This window comes from Saccharomyces eubayanus, chromosome XVI, assembly GCF_001298625.1.
Source record: "Saccharomyces eubayanus strain FM1318 chromosome XVI, whole genome shotgun sequence".
Taxonomy (NCBI): Eukaryota; Fungi; Ascomycota; class Saccharomycetes; order Saccharomycetales; family Saccharomycetaceae; genus Saccharomyces; species Saccharomyces eubayanus.
This window is the reverse complement of record NC_030975.1, coordinates 483845-507046: the sequence shown is the minus strand read 5'-3', so window position 1 is coordinate 507046 and position 23202 is coordinate 483845. Positions and strand designations below refer to the sequence as shown.

At 40.1% G+C, this 23202-nt stretch overlaps 10 protein-coding genes across 10 annotated transcripts; 5 read left to right on the top strand and 5 right to left on the bottom strand.

The window, feature by feature from the left end:
• Positions 1–180: 180 nt before the first annotated feature.
• Positions 181–3867, bottom strand: RRP12 (mRNA-binding protein RRP12; the record flags this gene model as incomplete). Its single annotated transcript, XM_018368433.1, has 1 exon — positions 181–3867. One exon carries the CDS (start codon positions 3865–3867, stop codon positions 181–183), a length of 3687 nt encoding a protein of 1228 aa, XP_018219013.1.
• Positions 3868–4232: 365 nt separating this feature from the next.
• MRPS16 (mitochondrial 37S ribosomal protein bS16m) lies at positions 4233–4598 on the top strand (the record flags this gene model as incomplete). The annotated part of the gene is made up of 1 exon (XM_018368432.1): positions 4233–4598. One exon carries the CDS (start codon positions 4233–4235, stop codon positions 4596–4598), a length of 366 nt encoding a protein of 121 aa, XP_018219012.1.
• Positions 4599–4864: 266 nt separating this feature from the next.
• CIP1 (Cip1p) lies at positions 4865–6007 on the bottom strand (the record flags this gene model as incomplete). Its single annotated transcript, XM_018368431.1, has 1 exon — positions 4865–6007. One exon carries the CDS (start codon positions 6005–6007, stop codon positions 4865–4867), a length of 1143 nt encoding a protein of 380 aa, XP_018219011.1.
• Positions 6008–6657: 650 nt separating this feature from the next.
• Positions 6658–7755, top strand: HST2 (histone deacetylase HST2; the record flags this gene model as incomplete). The annotated part of the gene is made up of 1 exon (XM_018368430.1): positions 6658–7755. The coding sequence occupies one exon, from the start codon at positions 6658–6660 to the stop codon at positions 7753–7755; it is 1098 nt and encodes a 365-aa protein (XP_018219010.1).
• A 1264-nt stretch (positions 7756–9019) lies between these two features.
• SWI1 (Swi1p) lies at positions 9020–12982 on the bottom strand (the record flags this gene model as incomplete). The annotated part of the gene is made up of 1 exon (XM_018368429.1): positions 9020–12982. The coding sequence occupies one exon, from the start codon at positions 12980–12982 to the stop codon at positions 9020–9022; it is 3963 nt and encodes a 1320-aa protein (XP_018219009.1).
• Positions 12983–13738: 756 nt separating this feature from the next.
• IRC15 (Irc15p) lies at positions 13739–15205 on the top strand (the record flags this gene model as incomplete). The annotated part of the gene is made up of 1 exon (XM_018368428.1): positions 13739–15205. One exon carries the CDS (start codon positions 13739–13741, stop codon positions 15203–15205), a length of 1467 nt encoding a protein of 488 aa, XP_018219008.1.
• CTF19 (Ctf19p) lies at positions 15179–16285 on the bottom strand (the record flags this gene model as incomplete). Its single annotated transcript, XM_018368427.1, has 1 exon — positions 15179–16285. One exon carries the CDS (start codon positions 16283–16285, stop codon positions 15179–15181), a length of 1107 nt encoding a protein of 368 aa, XP_018219007.1.
• A 665-nt stretch (positions 16286–16950) lies between these two features.
• On the top strand, positions 16951–19464 carry VTC3 (vacuolar transporter chaperone; the record flags this gene model as incomplete). Its single annotated transcript, XM_018368426.1, has 1 exon — positions 16951–19464. The coding sequence occupies one exon, from the start codon at positions 16951–16953 to the stop codon at positions 19462–19464; it is 2514 nt and encodes an 837-aa protein (XP_018219006.1).
• A 352-nt stretch (positions 19465–19816) lies between these two features.
• On the top strand, positions 19817–21694 carry ULP1 (SUMO protease ULP1; the record flags this gene model as incomplete). Its single annotated transcript, XM_018368425.1, has 1 exon — positions 19817–21694. The coding sequence occupies one exon, from the start codon at positions 19817–19819 to the stop codon at positions 21692–21694; it is 1878 nt and encodes a 625-aa protein (XP_018219005.1).
• Positions 21695–22369: 675 nt separating this feature from the next.
• On the bottom strand, positions 22370–22909 carry ECM23 (Ecm23p; the record flags this gene model as incomplete). The annotated part of the gene is made up of 1 exon (XM_018368424.1): positions 22370–22909. The coding sequence occupies one exon, from the start codon at positions 22907–22909 to the stop codon at positions 22370–22372; it is 540 nt and encodes a 179-aa protein (XP_018219004.1).
• Positions 22910–23202: the final 293 nt, after the last annotated feature.

Below are 23202 nucleotides of genomic sequence, written 5' to 3'. Positions count from 1 at the left end.
AATCTCACATTCTTAAATAATGTACCATCTCACTATTTAACAAACAATCAAACCTCTGTTTGTTATTTCTTTCTAAATCGATTTTCTTAGTATACAATATTATAATATCATTATATATACATAACTGATATTTATAGGTGTGTAAGGTGTAATTCGTAAAATCATTTCAGATTTAACTCTCTATAACTTCTTCCTGGATTTAAATTTAGGGCCTCTTTTACCACCTTTACCGATCTTGTTTCTTGGATCTACTTTTCTTCTCATTACCTTATCATCCTTTTCACCGTCATCACCGAACTCGTCAGAATCTCTTCCATTCTTTTTAAACTTCAATTTGTTTCTTTGACCTCTTACTGGACCGCTCTTTACGGCTTCTAGGTACGCATTGATACCGCTTGTGACTGCGCTTAGTGGATCATCAGCATTCGTAGAGGGTTTAGCTTGTCCCTTGACGACCAATTTACCTTCTGAGTCGAAATTGAAGGTGTCATCTTCAAACCTACCCTTATTTTGATTCTTATTGAATTTCTTTGGTCTAGTAGATGAAATATGTGCTAATGTTTGAGAATCTAACAAATCCAGTGGATTTTCACCAGATTCCACAATAAATTGCTTTTGCCCATTCTTTCTTCTGCCTCCAGCTGCATTTTCCTCTTGGTCTGACTCGTTACCATTTTCATTGTCAGATCCATAAACAGCTTCGTCAAAAGCAGACATAAATCTTGAACCCTTTGTGGTGTTTCCAGCGTTAGCTTCAGTTGCGGGAGCAACCTCCTCATCTTTACGCTTGTTTCTATTACGCGTCTTTCTTATGTTTGTTAATAATTTTCTGTCTTCCTCAGGGAAGCTGGCTTCAATATAGTCATATCCAAATCTTCTTATCAATCTTTCAATAATATGCTTGACCTTGGCTTTAAAGTGACCTGTATGTTCATGGGACCATCTCAATAACTTTAATAGCAATTCTGGCACCTTTGGCCTCATCACTTCTTCTGGAAGACCCAAGACACAGACCTTTGTGAACCCTATGGCACTCTTTACAATTTCTCTGGAATTGGAAGTCAGGTACAGTTCAATGGTATCGTAAATGTCCATTAGAATACCAGAATCCATTTCATTTTTGAATTCAAAAACTAAACATGCGTAACCAGTAATCGAGCTACTAACCATATGTTGAGATTCCCCAATAAGACCAGCAGAAATAATCTTAAAAAACTCTGACACTGATGATGGTTGATCCGGAGTAGTAGGGTCATACCCAGGTACTTGGGATAGCTTGATGATACCATTTGGCTCATTCATTTTTTTACCCATATTAATCAAAGTGTCAAAAGCCGTTTCTCTGGATTTTTCGTTCACATCCTTAGTGCTTAAGATGACCTCGGCTACAGTTCTAACAATAAAACCGAGATGATCCAAAGGTAACAAATCCACTATAGTCTTGATTGCTGCCAATCTCGCAGCTTTAGCTGATGTTTGAACAGTAGTAGTGTTGTCTACCATAACATTTTCAATATCGGAAATAAACTGGGCGACAGCTGCTGAACCAGATTCAAACTCAGAAAGCTTGGTAACGATTCTATAAGCTCTCTTTTGAATTAATGCATCGGGAGAACTCACAGTAAGACCGAATATAGAAAATAAAGCGGAATAAGAGGAAGCAGGTAAGTATGTTGTCATACAAATGATCAAATCTAATAATGTGGCTGTCAATTGGGGTTTTTTCTTTTCTTTGTTGCCATTTCCACTACTTTCTTCATTCATAGAATTCTTCAAAAGACCACAAATATTATTAAAGGTCTTTTCTATATCTTCTTTTGAAGTGATTTTCAAATATTGATCAATCGTTTCCAGAATATAACTTCTTGCGTTTGGAGTGGTTTGAGTATAAACATTAAACAAGACCGCTAAAAGGTTGGTCGATTTGGTTGACAGGTATTCTATATTCTTTTGTGCTTCAGAAATAGGGAAGTGTTGTATCAATAAGACATCATCAGAAAGGGAACCTTCTGAATACAAGACATTACTTTCTGCCAAAACCTTAAGAGCATGACATAATGTAGTTCTTAATTCAACTTCACTGTACAGCAGCGAAGATAGTTCTGATGCAAAGTCGTCTGTGAAAGATTCTCTCAAGTCCATTGGTAACTCACAGAAACGTGGTAATGTGGACCAGATTTGATCGACAATGGTTTGGAAAACTTTCAGTTGAATAGATTCTTCTGGAACTTTATCGAATTTAGATTGAAAACTTTTGATGTATGGTGCCAGCTCATTTTGGAAAGTAGAGAGCTTGGCATTTTTGGTATAGTCTCTAATAAGTGGCAACATCCAAGCTCTACCAGGTCTTTCATTGGATGGGTTGTCCAAATTGAGTGGCGCTTGGGCAAGGACAACTTCAGGGCCCATAGCGGAAATGGAGGCACCAATTACTAATTCAACTTCATTTCTCAAGTCCATAAACTGTTCTTCGTTTACTCTCCAGGTATCAACAATTTTCAAGGATTTCAAAAAGTGAGGGTTGGATCTATATCTGAATTTGTTGAAGGCTGCTGCCAACACTTTCAGAATTTCTCTGGAACAATGAGAATATTTAATGGATAAGAAGTCGATAAAGGCTTTTGAAATTTGGCATATAATGTCATCGACATTTTTGAAAACCTTGTCATCTACATCTGGTGTAAACAATAACAAATGGTCTTGAATAGAGTCAGAAAGGATTGAGATAAGGCATTGAGCGGCAGCTTGATATACTTCTGTAGATTCACTTGCTAAATAAGAGGACATAACACGAAACACATTAGGAACCTTACGTAAGGCTTTCAATGGTTGGTGAACCGCATACGTAGACATACCTTTGACTACAACAGCGATCCAAGCCTTGGTCAGTAGACTGTCCACATTTGAAGGTTTCAGTGAAAAGATGGTATCTAGAACCCTCAGATACTTGTTTTCAGCTAAACCTGAAGAAACGGTGGTTTCTGCCATAGCTTTGAACATACTTTCAAAACATTCAAATGACGCAGAGACTAGGTACTGTTCTGAGCTTCTAGTGACACCTAATAATACATCACAAAGGGGTTCGATTTGAGAGGATGGCCATTGTCCGGTAGAGATAACAGAAGTGACTAATCTCAATGAACGCATGACACTAGCGTTGATATCCTCCTTTGTATTTTGGGCCTTTTGTTGTTTATTAGATAGATTGGACAGGTCGTCTAGAACACCTGCCAACTGTTTGTCACAAAAATCAGCGACGAAAACAGCTGCGACATGCTCTGCAGTTGGAGCCGCAGGAGGATTAGATAATACTGCATGAACCGCATCTAGTGCTCTCTTTCTAACTTTTGGTCTCAAATCCAAAGAAAGTTCAAGTATACCTAGCAAACCTCTCTTTGGAGTGACATTTAGGTCATAGGTATTGTTCCAGGCTTGAGCATCTTGAGCAATTAGAAGAGATTCTAAACAACCAATAGCGGCTCTAATTAAAGGAGCGTTTGCTTTTTCAGCGGTAATACATGGTGCAATCTTGGTAAGTATTTCCGAGAATTTTGATCTTAACAACGGTTTTGGAGAGTAACGAAATATCAGATCCAAAAGATATGTGGAAGAAGAAGCCAACTGAAGGTCTTTAATTTCATGAGTAGATGGGTCCACTGCTTGGTCCAATAAGGACATGAAGGAAATGATATAGTTCACGATATTTTTTGAAATATCATTGGTAGCTTGGCCCACAATGTTTTCCTCGACGGCCGTTAATATTATAGCAACGTGTTTTTGATTTTCTAATTTAGAAGTTGCTTGAAACCGGATCTTGGCCAGCTTATCTTCTAGCTCTAATAGAAAAGCTACTTGATCTTGATCCATGATGAGCTTGAAGGTTGAATCTGTTCAATGTTTGGAATCGATTTAAAATCTAAAAGTTACCTTCCTGGATTTTTTTCAACCAACAATTCAAACTGTTTCTACTGAATTACGACCTATTGGAAATTATAAATATTGCGATGAGATGAGATGATGTGCTTTAAAAATTACTTTTTATTTTTTCCTTAGCGAAAATTTTTTTTCACTAGTTAGCACCATCCATCCATCACTCGAAACGAAACAATGAGAATAATAATGTAAAATGATTGAAATAGTACTTGGAGGGGGGAGGGGGAAAGATACTCAAGACTAAATAGAAGGAAAGACTGAAGAAGTTGCAAGAAGGCTTGCAATACAGTATCGGAGTTATGACCTGTGGCTTAGTACGAATAAGGCTAGCTAGATTCGGGAGGAAGAATAGTCCGGTCTATAATATTGTAGTGGCTAATTCACGTAAGGCAAGAGATGCTAAACCGATCGAAGTACTGGGAACTTATGTACCTATACCTAATCCATTGACCAAGAGAGAGGTGAAGAGGGGAGTCGTACCCGTGAAAGACATCAAACTGGATTTTGATAGAACAAAGTATTGGATTGGGGTAGGTGCGCAACCTAGTGAGACAGTAACTAAACTGTTACAGAAAGCCGGTATATTAGATAGCGCCTGGATTAATGGCAAGAATAGAAACATGGATAGGAAAGTTATATTTGAAAGAATGGAAACTTTAGAATGAATAAGCAAAAGTCGCATTTCATTTTGGCGTGGGGCGCATGCGTAAGTATACAAATAAGTATATATCTATCTGACTTGTAAATAATGCAATATTTTTATGGCCAACAAAAAAGAAAGAGATGAAACCACTGACACATTTGAAACAGAATGAAACAAACCTCTTAACAGAGATTTAAAAACCGGAGAATGAAAAGATAATGAAATTTTATTTTTTTTTTGGTTTTAATTAATGCCATGCGTTCTCGGTCCCTCATCATCCGTTTCTATTTATCTCTTAAGACGCAGTAAATCTCTTTTCAGCCTTAGTGAATCGGTAGGCAATATAGAGGGGTCTTCGGCTGTCACGTTTGTGGTTGGCAGGCGGGTGCTAGCCAAGGGAGACGATATAATATTACTGCGTTGCCTTGATAGTAAGGCTATGTTAAAATTGAATGGAGAATCTGTGGTCGGAGTTGGTGTGAGTAGAGAGAATATGCTGCTGTTATTAGTGCTGCTGTTTGAGTTTGTGCGAGCCAATAACGGTTGCGGCTGAAGTTCTGATATGTACTGGGATGAGCCATTTCTGCTTTTCATTGGGGGGTTGGTAGACCTTTGCGAGGAATACCAGTTTAACGTATTCGTAAAGTTTGAATTTAAGTTTGGATTAGAGTTTATGTTCGATAGCGGAATAGGATCAGCGATATCTGCGTTAACGAATGGGGAGGGTACTCTTAGCATTTCAGCGAACTGGGGTGGCGGTGGCGGCGGTAGAGAAGTGAGGGAAGTGTTACGAGATAGGTAACCGTCTTTCCTCACTTCTTGTAGTAAGCGATGTCTTACTAACGTTAAAAGCCAGCTATTTCTGTCACAGCCGATGTCCAATTGCTGGACCTCAGACTGCTGTATGGCCGCCTTGGCCACCCTATTGAGAATCCCCGAGGGGGGGTTCGTAGTGTCAAAGGGAGTTATCGTAGGATCACTGCAAGTATCTTGGTAGACTTCTATTAGCAGACCGACAAACTGAGGTGTGAAGGAAGTGGCTTGCGGATTACTGTTGAAAACGGCTTGTTGCTTAAAACTTTGAGGGAAATCGGACACGGAACTCGCCAACGAAGAGGCGCTATTCTGTCTAGTCCTATTATTATTGAGGAAAGGTGGGAAGTAAGAGTTTGCCGAGTGTTTGGTTTGGTTCGAGCCGGTATTATTCACAGGAGTCATCACAGGGGTGAAGACGGGAGTAGACACGTTTCTGTCAAACACGATCATATCATCGTAATCGTAGTTCAGCAGCGGCTGAGGTTCCTGCTTCTGGTGCTGAGGCTCTGGCTGCACGGGTGGCGCTCCATCCGGAGTGTGGACCTTGTCCTTTTTCTCTTGAGATCGCTTGGAAGAGCTAGCGTGTAGTCTTTTGTGCAGTCTTTCTAACAGCATTGTTTTTGTCGTATCTTATTTTACCTGCGAAGCTAATTGGCTAGTATTATTACTACGATTAGAAAACCAAACCATTGAATAATACAGAGTGCAGAAAGAAACACGACTTGTACAAACTCTTATTTTATATATCTACATGTAAGCGAGAGAAAACTATACGAAAAAAGTAAGGACAGAAACCGAAGGAAGTAGAAACAGGAACAGAACCAAAACCTTGTTTAAGCTTCGGACCTCAATCGTCTTTACCACACACTAGTCCCAGTGCGCCCAAATGGGCGTGAAGTGCCTGCCAGATTGGGTGACGCGTGAAGAAGAATACCCCGTCCTGGTCGACCTGGCCTTGAGTTGTCTTTCTATTTCCCAAAGAAGGCATTCGAGGTCTCCCTGCGCGAGTTCCGGAGTGGCAACGGGCAGAGCCATCCTTCCCGCGCCGTTTTTCTACAGAACCTCTACAGAACTCTCACCCCCTGCCTGCCGCCTGCTTCGCGCCGAGCCAGCGCGAAGCTGAAGCCCATTGACACGTTTCCCGCTGGGCAGTGTGGATCCAGAAGAACAAAGAATGGTGAAGACCACGTTCTTTGCGTGCTTGCCCCCCATCTCTAGGTGCCATTTCCTTTCCACACTACACTACACTACTCCTGTCTACCGCGATGTCTGTTCCAACCGCTGCCGTTGCTTCTGCTACGACAGACATGTCTGTCAAGAAGATCGCTGCCCACTTGAAAAGCCATCCCGGCGCTGAAGTGATCTTTATGGTTGGTGCAGGAATATCCACGTCTTGTGGGATTCCCGACTTTCGATCTCCGGGTACTGGGCTGTACCACAACCTGGCAAGGTTGCGCTTGCCGTACCCCGAGGCTGTGTTTGATGTCGACTTTTTCCAGTCGAATCCCTTGCCCTTTTACACGCTTGCTAAAGAACTGTATCCGGGGAACTTCGAGCCTTCTAAGTTTCACCATTTTTTGAAATTGTTTCAAGATCGAAACCTCTTGAGAAGGATATATACTCAGAATATAGACACTTTAGAAAGACAGGCCGGTATTAGGGATGATCTGGTAATCGAGGCCCACGGCAGCTTTGCTCACTGTCATTGTATTGAGTGTGGCAAGATATTCCCTCAACATGTTTTCAAGTCTAAGCTGAGCGAAGACCCTATCAAGGATTTTGTCAAGTGCGATGCGTGCGACGAACTGATAAAACCGGCAATTGTCTTCTTTGGCGAGGACCTGCCGGACTCCTTTTCGGAGACCTGGTCTAAGGATTCCAAATGGCTTCGTGAAAAAACCAGGACATCAAACAAATCCAATCAAGACCAGGAACCTCTTGTCATCGTAGTTGGCACTTCGCTAGCCGTGTACCCTTTCGCCTCTCTGCCCGAAGAAATTCCCCGGAAAGTAAAGCGAGTTTTATGTAATTTGGAAACGGTGGGGGATTTTAAGACTAACAAGCGGCCTACGGATTTGGTAGTGAATCTTTATTCTGACGCGTTTGCAGAGCAACTCGTTGAAGAATTAGGCTGGCAAGATGATTTCAATAAGATACTCCGGGCTCAAACTGTAATCACAGATAATCCTGAAGAACAATTGCTTGATATTGTGCAGGATTTGGAAGATTTAAGTCTGACCAAGACTGAAGACGAACATTCAAGGGACAAAGATACGCAACCGCAAACTAAGGTTCACAACCAGGAAGAAGATGCAGAGGAAGAAGATAAGTCCTCCACGAAAAATAGTAGTGATAACAAATAGGTATATATATAGCTCCCCTTTTTTTTATTTCGTGCGCGGCTGTCAAAATCCTGAAAAAAAAGCGAAACGTGTAATATAGAATAAGGTACCTTCACACTTTAAAGCTTGCTTGCATGCATGCATGCATGCATGCATGTACCTCCCACCCTTGAACTATACACATTTTGCGTGCAGTTCCCTTTCCGATGATTAGGTTTCATGCATCTCTTAGAACCAAGAGTTTTTTCTTCATTTTCATTCTCCAGAATATGCAGATATGTAGAACGAAAGATTGCTGAATTTTCAGCACGGTCAACCCGTCTTAAGTGGTTCGCTTTCTTTGTTTATCTTACTTTTTTTTTCAGTTTTTATTGTTAGGGAAAAACTTCAAAAAATTGCTAAATCAAATAATGCTTGTAAATCACTTTGTTGTTCAACAATGTTAAGATTTGTTCTGCCGCACCTGTAATTCGCCAAGACTCTGTGTTTGAGAAAAATAAGGGACCGTTCGAGACACAGCGTGATTTCATACAAAACCAGGGCAGCCTCTTAAAGGGTAATGAACGTTGCAGTAAGAGCAACCTCCTTGCATTGTTGAAGGTATTCTTGCTATAAACAGTTCACTTCCTCTCAAAAGGTTGCCATGTAGCGTCAAGAGCAAAAGAAAGATGGTCGTGTGTATACTTACTTAGCTGCTACTCTCACAAAGCATGCCACGGCGTTTCCACCTTGCAACATCTTATAGAACAAAGTACCAAAGGCACGCAGTATTGGCGGCTCGAGTTGCTGCACGAAGTGCCACTTCGACCGTTTTTCGTGCAGACAGCCCTACTCATTGCAGCCTCTCGAAAAGATTTGCCGGCCAGGCCAAGGTAAAAAAGGCCGGTATACTGGAGTAGAAATCAACAATTTAAAGAACGAACTGATCTCAAAACCACCGGAGGCAAACATACTCAACGTGCTTGTACATGTCTGTGCAACCCCAGCACCATTGTTCGCCTTTTCATTAATGAAATTTTCATCCGGTGGAAAGAAGTAAAACCACTATTCTCAACAGACAACGAAAATAATTTGTCACTACGACCTGGACTTCCCAAGGGAGAAGCGGACCCAATGGGAACTCTGAGCTGCGCAGCCGATGTGGCACGGTTTTATAATGTGTAAATAGAAATATAGCATGAGTTTTATTATATTGGTTACAACATTTATATAAGTTTATAAAATAAGGGGGAAGGTAGGGGAAAGAAAGAAATAGTTATAAGAATATTGTTTGAAAGGGACTACATCATTTCAAATTAGTTAGAATTTGGTTTTTCAAGTTGTAAAGTAACTGATACTGATTTATCACTTGAATATCAATTAATGGGTTAGTGAATAACTGGAAAATTTCTAAATCCGTGGGAAACAAATTTGGAATTGATGCTATTTTCTTTAATATGTTCGATTCGTTGTTTAAGCAGTTTTCAAAATTAATACTTTTTTCAATCAGAAATTTGATTAACTGAATGCAGGATATGTTAATCGACGGCAGAAGCATCTTTGGTTGGGTTTGTTGCTGTAGCAAAGAATTTTTGACGGTGGCATTACTACTATTGTTGATATCCAATATTAATTTACTTAATTTCAATAACCCAGACCCAATGTTTTCTTCGGAATTTAACCAAACAAATGGTAAATTTTTGTGAAAGGTAAAACTGGAATCTTTGTTCTTACTATTATGACTCGTATTGCTTTCAGTAATCAGCAATGCTTCGTTGGATAGAGGTAACACTTTTTGCACTATGACTAAAACGGTAGTTAAACTTTGAGAAATTACTGGGGAAAGTTGATCGATTAACGAATTTGCGTCTGATGGCTGTGATAACAATTGCTGGAATGGTATAACCGAAAACAAAAACGAAACCACATCATTTAATAGATTATGCTTGTTGTTATTGTTTCTGTTGTTGTTATTGTATAGATCTAAAAGTCTTTGTAATAATTTTCTGTCTTTATGGTTGTTATTACTGTTGCAATTATGATTACTGTTAGATGTGATGACGCTGTTGTTCAATAAAATAGATTTGAAAAGGTTCAAATTTGGTTTCTCCAGTGAGAACAACTTAGCCAAAATATCTACACCGAAAGTTTGATATTTACCCCACTGCAATTGAAACTCGTTGAAAGTCAAAGAGTCTGAGCCAAACGATGAAGACGAGGTCATTGGATTCTGTTTTGGTTGACCAAAACTTGTTGCTAGAATAAGAATCAGAAAGCAATCGATGGATGAACTGACTTCCAACAGATGGGAAATGTTTGACAAAACAATAATCAAATCTTTCTTGAAGTTCAATAGTTTCCTGTTGCTGGCAAAATTTTCAGGATGAATGAAGATCAACCAAAGTAAATCTGATATAAATCTTTTCAAGTAGAAATTCCTTGACATAATCCTGGAGTTGTTGTCCGAGAATGAAACATTCCTTAGGATCATCGAAATGGTGGATAACTGATCATTGATTAGAATCTTGGGATCCTCTGCTCCTCTTTTGTTTATGTTTGAGAACGGATCATCAATTTCATCTTTGATTTTTTTCAGAGAGTGTAAATACGGAGTTCTATAAATTTTCAAAGGGAATTGGTTAGGTAGGAATCTTATTGGTTCAGGTAAGAGATTCCACTGTTTGACCGAAGAAGAGGTCGATAGTTCGTTTACGTGGAGATCTGGATCGAATTCTGACTCTGCTTCAATAGGGGTTGGAGTGGGTAATTGATTTCCTGTCAAAGAGTCCACTAGTATAGTGAAAACTTTTTCATCATTAGGATCGTTTGGCGTAGGGACACCATTGTTGCTGACCTTTTCAAAGATTTTGTCGACTAATTTGTCATGTTGGGTAACATAGTACTGATCAGATTCAACATCTTGATAATGATAATCTGGGGTCTTTTGATGATACGGGTTTATATCTTGTGATAGATTGGATAACAAATTCAACCCGAGTATTGATAAAGCGTCTAGTAATTCCGGATATTTGATCAAAGATATCTTTAGGTTCGAGTCAGCACTTGTTACTAGTAACGTGTTCAAAGCAGTATTGATTTCGCCCAGATTGTTCGACTGTAAAGACATTGATAAAGCGTGTAAATTGATGGCACCCAATTCTGGCGCGAAAAGAAAAATTGGTTTATTGGAGTCTATCTTTTCACCTATTTTGGAGATATAGTTGATGTCATAGCCGTTATAGTGTTTGATGGGGTTAACTGAAGGTTTGTAGTTTCTGATCATTGATCTCTTGTAAACTTTAGGCAATTTTTTTAGTTCAAGTTCATATTGTTGGCGCAATTTCGTTTCTAATAACAATTTTTGTTGCCTTTGTTGATTTTCCAAAAGTTTTTGCTGTTTTATTTGAAATTCCTCCCTTTCTTTGCGTTCTTGTTCCAGTTCCTTTTTGGTTTTTTTCTTCACTCTTGGTTTTCTTGGTTTTTTGGATTGTTGTTGCGTGATATTGTTATTATTCATATTAATATTAATATTGTTACTATTGTTGTTAAGTTTTTTTTGGATGTTTGTAGAAACCGGAACTGTCCCTGAAGGTGTGCTTGTTTTTGACGTAACAGGAACGGCAGCAGCGGGGACGGAAGTGGAGGCTGTGGGAGTAGGAACCGATGAGGTATTAGTATTATTATTGATTAACGTGGCCTGCTGTTGCTGTTGTTGAACTTTCTTTAGTAGTTCTTGCAGAAACTGTTGTAAGAAAATTCTTTTCGCCTGAGTTTCCTTGATACCTTCCTGAGAAATCATGTATTTTTCATAAGGTAATAAGATTCCAAAATAAATGGATTCTAATTGTTGGTAGTCCGATATTTGTAGTCTTTGAGCCACTAGAGACCATTGTTGGTTTCTTGTTACTTGTTCAGCACCACCGAATTTTTGAATTAACATATAAAGATAGAAAAGATTAATTTTCCTATTAGCGATTTCTGGAATCGATTGTAACGGCGTGTTTCTTGTTTTACAGTTTTCAATCAAAGATTTCATGAAGAGTTCGTATTGTTTATTATTTAATTCTGTGGATATTTTTTCTTGTAATACGGGGTTCAAACTCTGTAAGATTGATCTTTGTTGTTGTTGACGTTGATTTTGTAAATATTTGGCACTTTGCTGTTGATTCTGTTGCTGTTGCTGTTGTTGTTGCTGTTGTTGGTGCTGTTGCTGTTGTTGTTGGTGCTGTTGCTGTTGTTGTTGGTGCTGTTGCTGTTGTTGTTGCTGTTGTTGTTGCTGTTGTTGTTGCTGTTGTTGTTGTTGTTGTTGTTGCAAAGCTTGAGAACGTTGCTGTTGCTTTTGTTGTAAAGCTGCAAACATGGCGGCTCTTTCGTAGAATACCGTATTGGCGTTTGAAGTGGCGTTGTTGTTATTGGCGGCAGCAGCATTGTTGTTGTTTCCTGTACTGTTGTTGCCATTGGGGAGTGGAAGTGGGGTTGCTGCTGGGTTGCTGTTATTATTACCGTTGCTACTCAAATTGTTGTTGTTTGGGTTTGGGACAAAGTCATTACCTGTAGAAGACGATCTACCCGTCAAGTTCGGAGTACCGTGGTTGGAAATAAGTTGGCTAGCCGCCATCCCGTTGGTGTTGGAAGCTCCATTATTAAAAGGTAAAAATTGATGATTAGCGTTGGGGGTGGGGTTTACGTTCGAGTTTGCGTTTGCGTTTGGATTTGCATTCGCATTCGGGGTAGAAACAGAAGAAGCGTGGCTAATGGATTGAACATTCGTAATAAAATGAGGCGTTATGACATTATCGTTTGTGGTGGCAGCAGGGGCGTTGCTATTGCCGCTATATAGTTGCTGTTGATTTTGCAGAGGCAGATTGGAAGCATCGATGATGGAATTCCTTGCCAAGATGGCCTGCGGAGACAGGCTGTTCAGATTGAGGTTTGAGTTGTTCGACTCATATGGCGAGTTAAACTGGGGAGATTGGTTCTGAACGAAGTTACCAGCATTTGCAGTGGAGGCAGTGTTATTTACCATCGGCACTGGAGAGGTAAAGTTCGTGCTAGCTGCAGCTGCGTTGTTGTTATTAGAATCCAGGCTATGGTCAAAAGTTTTTGGGTCGAAGAAATTTTGGAAGTCCTCAACACCATTGGCACCAGCATTCGTGTTATTATTGTTATTATTATTATTATTATTATTATTATTGTTGTTGTTGTTGTTATTGTTGTTGCTGTTGTCACTATTGCTGCGGGTATTGTTATTCAAATTAAAGAAGTCCATCTTTATTTATTATTATGATTAATACTATTATTATTATAAGACACGAAAGAAAGAAAGAAAGAAAGAAGAAAATATAAGAATAATGAGTGAGAATGGGAATAGCCGCCAACCAGAAAGACTATTACTTGGTGAATAATAATATCCTGAGAACTATGGGGAAGAAACAACGCGAAATGCCAAAGCAGAGATTGGACAATAAGGATAGAGCCACACAACAATTATTTTCCAGGAAAAATAAACAAAAAATAAGGTAAACAAAATGTAATTAGTCTGCCTTGCCGTGTAGTTTTGCGGTATGATTTATTGTTATTCAGTACGAATGGTGGATACCGGGAGGTGGTTGTGACTAAACCGAAATAAGAATATGATTACCTGCAACAACAATAACAACAATGCATAATGATAATAATACGTAAAGTCAAACAGCGTTCAGTTTAAAAAAATCTTTCTCGCTCGTTTTGGGGGGTGGTGTCGTTTCGTAATCGGAGATACCCAAGGCGTATGTCACTCATGACGGCGCGGGCGGGCGGCCGCGGTCTCTGCGGTTATTTCTGAGAGTAGCTTGGCGTGACTGGGTGTGGTGGCGTCATCCTCCGGTGGAGACTGGGTGTACCACGCGGGTAGGGGGGGGTGCACCCAGACCCCCACGTCTGTTTTCGTCTTCTCTCGGCGGCTATTTAACACGCGATACTTTTTTTACGAGAGACAAAGTTGTAAGACCAGTTTCGGAGGGCGCAACGAGCACGTGAACATACAATGACAGATATCGTAGCTGTTTACGACGTTCTAGTGGTCGGGTGTGGTCCTGGCGGCTTTGCCGCGGCCACTCAGTCCTCGCAGGCGGGACTGCACACGGCGTGTGTCGACCAGCGGGCCTCGCTGGGTGGCACCTACCTGGTGGACGGGGCCGTGCCCTCCAAGACGCTGCTGGACGAGTCGTACTTCTACCGACTGTTACAGCAGCGCGAGCTCTTCGAGCAGCGCGGCGTGCGGCTGCCGCCCGCCAGACTCAACATGCAGGCGGCACAGGCCGCCCTGAAGCAGAATATAGTACGTTTGGGCAAAGTTTATAAATCCGAGCTATCTAAATATAATGTCACCGTGTATAATGGTACGGCCGCTTTCAAAACCCCGCACCGCGTCGAAATTGTACAGCACGGCGAAAGCGGTCTTATTGTGGAGGCGAAGTACATTATCGTGGCGACGGGGTCTACGATCATCCAGTGTCCCGGTGTTGCCATCGATGAGACCATGGTGGTCTCGTCTAGTAAGGCCCTCTCGTTGGACTATGTACCTCCGCGGTTCTCTATCATGGGCGGCGGAACCATAGGCCTGGAGATCGCATGTATATTCAATAATTTCGGGTCCCGCGTTACCATCATCGAGTCTCAAAGCGAGATCTGCCAGAATATGGATGCCGAGCTGGCGTCTGCCACCAAGAGGCTTTTGCAGTCTCAAGGAATTGTCTTCCTCTTAGATACCAGAGTGCAATGCGCGGAGAGGGATGCCGCCGCTCAACTAAATGTCACGCTGTTGGACAAACGCTCGAAGAAAAATTTCGCGCACCAGTGTGATGTGTTGATGGTGTCGATTGGCAGACGTCCCCTTCTGGAGCATTTGAACATCTCCAAGATCGGGTTGAGTGAGCAGGATTTCGTGGAGAACGTTGATGAGCAAACCCAGAGCTTATCGAAATTCCCTCACATCAAGCCCATCGGTGATGTCACTTTAGGCCCCATGCTGGCTTTGAAGGCGGAACAACAAGCCGCACGGGCCATTCAATCTATACTCTCTGCGGGTTCTGTAGAGACTTCGGATTTTAACTTCCCGCCGAACGTGCTGTATTGTCAACCTCAAGTTGCATGGGTCGGATACACAGAACAGCAATTGGTTTCCTCTCATATCCCGTACCAAACGGGCAAGGCTTTCTTCTCGCAGAACATAAGATATAACACTTTGATGCCACAGAAGGACACTGCTGTCCCCGGCTTCATTAAAGTCTTGGTGGGTTCTCGCGACTTGAAAATACTGGGCGTCCACATAATAAACAGCGACGCAAATGAACTGCTTCCGCAGGCGTCGATGGCTGTGTCGCTTGGCCTTACCGCGCATGATGTTTGTAAAGTGGCTTTCCCACACCCGAGCTTATCGGAGTCGTTCAAGCAGGCCACCCAGTTCGCAATGGCGACTGCCGCTTTACCGAGCATAAATGTCCGGGAATAAGCAAACGTTGCAAACTTCTTTCAACCCGGCTTTCACCCCGTACTCCATGATTAATCCGTGACAGATCTCATCCAAGTTTAACTGGTTGAATCTTTCACCACCTTTCCACAAGTTTATGGATATTTTACTCATGGGCAGGAAACAATTCGGAGGTTTGCCCCTCCCACTGGGCATGACGATGATGAAGTTGATCTGTAGTTTTATCGTTGTCAACCGTCCTTCTCTGAACACTCTCTCGACGATTAACGAGTCTCCGTTGTTCGCTAGATAACATTTGGTTTTCTTCTTCAACAAATTGATTAGGTTTTGGAAAATCTCGATTTTCTTCGACTTGATCCTGTCGAATTCGTAAAGACTTAGTAGGCAGTTCTGGAAGTTGCGTGTTGCCAACAATTGCTTGGTTTTCAACTTGATGTTTGTGGAGATGCGCAAGATTTCCCATTTCTGCAAGGTGGAGTCTCCAAAATTATATAACATTTTGAATTGGATTTCAAATGGATTCATTGTGTTCCTGCAGAATTTGAAATTGACCACCAAAATCTCAATCTCGCCATTGTTCACCCTGTTTCTAGATTTGACAGAGACCTGAAGATGCGGGTACGTCTGGTCTCTTAAATAACTTAACCGTAGATTCATATTTAATAAAGGTAGTGTGTCATATTTCGTTATCAGTTCCTTTTGTAAACCGGTGAGACCATTGATATTTTGGACTCTTTTGCGGTCATTCACCACATGATTGGGCTTAGAGGACGAGATCGAGATCAAGTCAAGAAAATCTTGCGTGATATCGTTCTGCAAAATGTCACCGCTTGGTTGTTTTGCAGCATTTTCCTTCATCAAAACATTCTGGTATGATTGAATCTCTTGCAAAAGAGTATTCCTTCTCGTCAACAGAGCCTCCTTCTCTTCCTGCAGTCTCAAAGCACGTAACTCCTCGTCATCTAATAGCGATAGTTGCAGCTTCTCTTCGTCATCGGTGTTTGCGTCCTGTCCCGTTTGGTTTGGGCCCACAACCTCGTTCAGACTTAAATGGGAATTCGAAGTGTCCCGTGAATTTGTCGTATCAGAGGTGAAATCCATTGCACCGTTCTCGCTCACCCTGTTTCAACGATAAATACACGAAACTAAACTACATACTACTTATATAAGTTCGAACTACGCGTTAGTGTTTTTCGGGCGATTTCACCTCATAGACGACCACCACCTTTACCACCACCGCCAGCATCGCCAGCAGGACCATGTCCATGGAACAACCTTCGTGACCTTCACAGTCTGAGTATCGATTATTCTCAAGCACATGTAGCGGTATTTGGACGTCTTGGCGCAACCTTGCCTGCACCGCTTTGCTTTTTCTAACTGCGAGGGCCCACGTGGCTTAATACAACGTAATGCAGCCGATAACACGTGCATGCGATATTCTAAGCAGAAGGCGAAACGTGGAAACGCACACACGCACACGCACATATGCCTGCCTTTCGAAGCAGAAATCCATCTGGGAAGGACTTTTAAATAGCAGGTCAAGTGCACCGACATCGAGCATCCTGCCCTTAGTAAACTGCTCCATTGCAATATAGAAAGGCTGCACTTGCGGGTAATTGCACGACTAAGACAGATCTTATTTAAGTAGCAGTCGATATTATCATTTTGATTTCTAGATAGATAGTGCTATCTGATTATCTTTTGAGTGTGATTAGCAGAAATATATCTCAAGGGAAACTACATTTACTTTTTGGTTGAGTGCGAAAATGCTGTTCGGTATTAAGCTAGCTAACGACGTGTATCCTCCTTGGAAGGATTCCTATATCGACTATGAACGATTGAAGAAGTTGTTAAGGGAGAGCGTCCTACACGACGATCCCACTGCCCTCGATAACTGGTCTGAAAGAAATGAATCGGAATTTGCCGAGGCCCTGGACAAAGAATTAGAGAAAGTTTATACTTTCCAAATATCCAAATACAATGCTGTCTTGCAGAAATTGGATGGTTTGGAGGAAAACACCAAATCATCTGAAAAAATCCTGAAACTAAACACTGAGCAGTTCAAAAACACTCTAGAAGAGTGTTTAGATGAGGCTCAGAAATTGGATGATTTTGATAGATTGAATTTCACCGGGTTCATCAAGATTGTGAAGAAACACGACAAGTTGCATCCAAACTACCCCTCTGTAAAGTCTCTTTTACAAGTTAGATTGAAAGAGCTGCCCTTCAATAACTCAGAAGAGTATTCTCCCCTGTTGTATAGGATCTCATATCTATACGAGTTTTTAAGATCGAATTATGACCATCCAAATACGATGTCCAAGTCATTGGCAAGCACTTCCAAGTTGTCTCATTTTTCCACTCTTGAAAATACTAATTTCAAAAGCTACAAGTTTTGGGTTCACGAAGATAATCTAATGGAGGTCAAGGCAAGAATCCTAAGACATTTACCAGCTTTGGTGTATGCGTCTATTCCAAGCGAAAATGACGACTTTGTCGACAATTTGGAATCAGACGTCCTGATGCAACCTGAGAGAAGGTTGAATATAGACGTGAAGAACAATACTCTTTCGAGTGATAGTAATAGCAACGAAGACGGTGACGAAGGGAAAATGAAAAACTCGATTTTCCCCCAGTCATATGATCCAACAATCACCACACTATATTTTGACAATGAATTATTCGATTTGTATAATAATAGACTGTTGAAGATCAGTGCTGCACCTACATTAAGATTGAGATGGATTGGTAAACTACAGGAGAAACCTGATATCTTTCTGGAAAAGAGAACTTCCACAGAAAATACTCAAACTGGTAATTCCAGCTTCGAGGAAATCAGATTGCAAATGAAAGCCAAATTCATCAATAATTTCATTTTCAAGAACGATCCAAACTACAAGAATTATTTGATTAATCAATTGAGAGAGAGAGGTACTCAAAAGGAAGATCTAGAAAAATTATCCAAAGATTTCGATAACATTCAAAAATTCATTGTTAATGAAACTTTGCAACCGGTGTTAAGAGCTACGTACAATAGAACCGCCTTCCAAATTCCCGGGGACCAGAGTATTAGAATCACCATTGATTCTAACATCATGTATATTAGAGAAGATTCCTTTGAAAAGGATAGGCCTATTAGGAATCCAACCAATTGGCACCGTGAAGATATTGATTCTAATGTCCCCAACCCGTTGAAATTTCTGAGAAAAGGAGAATATTCGAAATTCCCATATTCCGTTATGGAAATAAAAATTATAAACAACGATAATTCTCAGGTTCAGAACTATGAATGGATCGACGATTTGACTACTTCACATTTGGTTAACGAAGTACCCAAATTCTCTTTATATTTGCAAGGTGTGGCTTCATTATTTGGCGAAGACGATAAATATATCAATATCTTACCATTTTGGTTGCCCGATTTGGAGACAGACATTAGAAAGGATCCACAACAGGCTTATGAAGAAGAGAAAAAAACTTTACAAAAAAAGAAAAACATCCATGATAAACTTGACAACATGAGAAGATTGTCAAAGATCTCACACTCGGATGGAGGGCCCTTTGAACAAAGACAACCAGAGCAAAGAGAACAGGCTGCTCGCCATCTCGTTGCTGATCTAGAAGATCATGAATCATCTGATGAAGAAGGTGCAGGATTATCCAAGAGATCCAAAACGAAAAAGGAAAAGAAATTCAAAACAAATGCAGCCTTTTTGAAAATTCTTGCCGGAAAAAACATAACATTAAATTCAACTGATCCTTACTCTGATGATACGGATACTGCTTCTGCCTTCCAACTACCCGCGGGAGTTAAAAAACCAGTTCATTTACTAAAAAACGCTGGTCCCGTCAAAGTGGAAGCAAAGGTTTGGCTTGCCAATGAACGTACATTCAACAGATGGTTAAGCGTTACCACTTTGTTAAGTGTGTTGACATTCTCCATTCACAACTCAGTTCAGAAATCCGAATTCCCGCGATTGGCTGATTTGTTAGCTTATATATATTTCTCTTTGACATTATTTTGTGGAATATGGGCTTATAGGACTTATTTGAAAAGATTGGCCCTCATTAAAGATAGAAGTGGTAAGCATCTGGATGCTCCTGTGGGGCCTATTTTGGTTGCAGTTGTACTGATCGTCACTCTGGTTGTTAACTTTAGCGTAGCTTTCAAGGAAGCGGCTAGAAAGCAAAGAGAATTAATAAATGTTTCTTCACAATCTCCATTGCCCAGTGCCCTGAAGCCAATTCAAGATTTCATTTTTCACTTGGTCGGAGAATAGAGGGGTCCGTGAATATCTTTAGCTCGTTTATGTACATACCTACATATGTATAGTTTCAACTATAATTGCGGTTGACTAATCATTATTGATCTTACACTTCCGTATTAAAACATATTAAGTTGCCCCAATTATGCTCGCCCGACCGCCCGCCTTTTTTTTCATTTTTGATAACTTAAAACGTACATATGTGAAAAGTATATGGAACTAGTTAGTACAGGTAACAAGGGCTAACACTTTCTGCCATTAGTTCGACAAATTGATTTTCATATTCAGTACTTCTGGTTAACACCTGACTTAGCTCTCAGTTCCCCCTTTTTTTACCTCCCTCTGGCTTTTTAGATCTCATATAATAATGTCAACAGAAGTGGATAAGCACAGGAACTCACTACAGCATCATAAAAAAAACACTTACTCTCCCTTATTCTCTCCAATTTCTACGTATAGGTACTATCCAGATAATCGGCCATTTAGAACACAACTTGAATCCAGAAGATCGGCCAGTTCCAGCGGTGTTTATAAAAGAAGAACCAATACGACGAGATTCAATTACTTGAACGATCGTCGCGTTTTATCAATGGAAGAAGCAATCAAAGATACGCCTGAGAGAACTAATCATGGTAGCTTTCTAGAAGGGCTGAAGGATTCCCTTTGGAATTCAGGGAGATATTTGTGGCACACATTTATGAAAAATGAACCTCATAACGACGATAGAACCGAACTAGATACAAAAGGTAACGCTAATAGTGAAAGTTCCAGAAGCAGTAGTAGGAGTAGTAGTAATAGTACGCGATACGGTCTAAGAGAGGAGTCTCCTCTAAATATTAGAAAGCATAAGTTTGATACATCAATATGGGTATTACCAAGTAAAAAAAGAAGAATCGAATCTGAAGATAAAAGCGTGCCTTCGAACTCTTCAGGTAGATCCTCAGCTTATCAAGAAGGTAGCAGTGATAGATATAATACTGTAACATTCTCGAAAGATCCTTTCGGTTGGAATAAATGGAAGACAAGTGCTATTAGTTCTAGCCCAGACACTAATATTTTCGACCAAAATAGCCATAGTAGACCACAATATGGAACCGCTTTTATTAGGAGAAATAAATTTGTGAAACAAAACATCAACGATACTAAACTTGTCTCAAGAGCACAATCTGAAGAGGTGACGTATTTACGACAAATATTTAACGGCGAATACACGGTTCCAAAAATACTAAAGGATGAAAGAGCAAGACAGCTGAAATTGATGGATATGGATAAGGCGAAAGATGCCGGGCTGAAAAATTCTATAATCGATTTAACTGAAAAGATTAAAGCAATTCTAATCGAAAATAACAACAAGAATAAATTACAAGCAAAAGATAAAGATGATGATGATTTGGTGTTTGTTAAAGAGAAAAAAGTTTCCTCTTTAGAAAAAAAGCATAAAGACTACCTGAATCAAAAAATCAAATTCGATAAGTCTATATTAAAATTTGAAAAAGACTTTAAGAAGTATAATGAGATTATAAATGAAAGGAAAAAAATTCAAGAAGATCTGAAGAAAAAGAAAGAGCAATTAGTTAAAAAGGAGTTAGTTCCTCAACTAAGCGAAAAAGATGATATTCAAATCGAAAAGGTTTTGGTATCAAGAGAGAATGCTCAGCTAATGAACAGAGATAACTTGGAGATAAGTGTGCGTGATTTTAAGACTTTAGCGCCCAAAAGATGGTTAAATGACACAATTATAGAATTTTTCATGAAATACATCGAAAAATCGAATGCTGACACAGTAGCATTTAATTCATTCTTTTATACTAATTTGTCAGAAAGAGGATACCAAGGCGTTCGCAGGTGGATGAAAAGGAAGAAAACCCAAATTGACAAACTAGATAAAATTTTTACACCAATAAATTTAAACCAGTCACATTGGGCATTAGGGATAATCGATTTGAAAAAGAAAACCATAGGCTACGTCGATTCATTATCAAATGGGCCCAATGCGATGAGTTTTGCTATCTTAACTGATTTACAAAAATACGTTATACAAGAAAGCAAACACTCAATGGGTGAAGACTTTGATTTAATTCATCTAGATTGTCCACAACAACCAAATGGTTATGACTGTGGTATTTATGTTTGTATGAATACCTTATATGGGAGTGCGGACGCTCCATTAGACTTTAATTATAATGACGCTATTAGGATGAGAAGGTTTATCGCACATTTAATTTTAACAGATGCTTTGAAATGAATCTCGATTTTAGAACACAATAACGCATGGACGGCACGTAAATAGAAATTTTCTCGATTTAATATGACAAAAAGTGCAATGGAATTCTTTGAGAGACTAACTTTGAAGCTCAGAGAAGGCTAAAAGCAGCCAAAAGGCAACCACATAACCAGTAATGGTAAAATTTAATTCTTACCAATAATGCTAATTCCCTGACATTTTATAGACTACTATGTTGTGCTATGTAGTAACTTTTTTGCCTTTTCCGGAAGCCAGAAATAAGGATTTTTAGTCGGAATTTTTTTTTTTGTATTGTTTCTTGAAATATTAAGCGATGGCTGTTGCGTATTGTTATCATTATTGATGCGAACGGTGTACCGAAAGTATTCGTGATCGCAAGGAAAGATGACAAATGCTAAGTAATAAATTGCTGTCTACGTATTTAGTGTGCTAACCACTGTATCGATACTGTTGATAATTAGAATACACCTGATCGGAAGGGTGGGAATATCAGATCGTTAACTATATGTCATTAAAAATATAAAATCATTCTTGTTTTCTTTTTGTTATATGTTTATAGATTTAACTAAATGCCGAGCGCTAACAACAAATTATAAAAAGAAAATAGTGTTTCTGAAAAATAATGAAAAACGAGCCAGAGGAGTTACAGAATATATCATTTTTACCATATCTCCATTACTGACTACTAAATATAAATTTTTTCGAACCTTTCTCACCGCATTGTTGTTGTCGTATCTTTTTTTCGATTTTCTTTCTATAAGCTATGCCACATCGGCTACATAGTTCAACATTCCCATCCGGTCCACTTCTCCACTGGGAAGTCCAGGTGTCACCGCACGTGGCACATTCTTTCGGCTGACCATTAGGAAGAATGGTTTGCTTCTTTCTGCTTTTGGGTCTCTGTGCTGCAGAAAGGTCCTTTCCTCTGGATGAGGGTGCTGGGATACTTGGGTTATGTACAGGCTCACCAAGAGGATCTGCCTTTTCCAATTTTGGGCCCAGAGCGATATTTAGGCTTTTTATTTTCTGCTCAAGAACGTCTGCCTTTTTTAAGTTTGGCCTGACAGCAGTATCCTGCATACTACTCACCGGACTGCAATATTCAGGAGAGGCTGCAATGAATAGGACCATCTGTACAAACCGGTCGAAATGGTACTTCGTACGGCGATTCGGGCCGCTGATGCTGCTTGCCTTTTGTACTTTGTTATATAACATAATGTAAGGTGAATACAGTGTGTCTCACACGCCAATATGCAGTATAGCTAAAAGAAACCTAACAAGCGAAGGAAATAAAATGGGATGTGTCTGGTATTTATCTTCTAACTAAACCTTGAGCTATATACATTTGTTTATATAACTAGTCGGTGTAGCAGACATGGATCGTTTACAGCAAAATAATCAGTGAAGCAAGGAAATATGCTTTTACTGGCACATTTACTGTTCTCTCGAGTGAAACGGATTTTGTGGTGTTTGCCTTTGAGGAGCTACCTGGTTTTCTTTGATCCTTC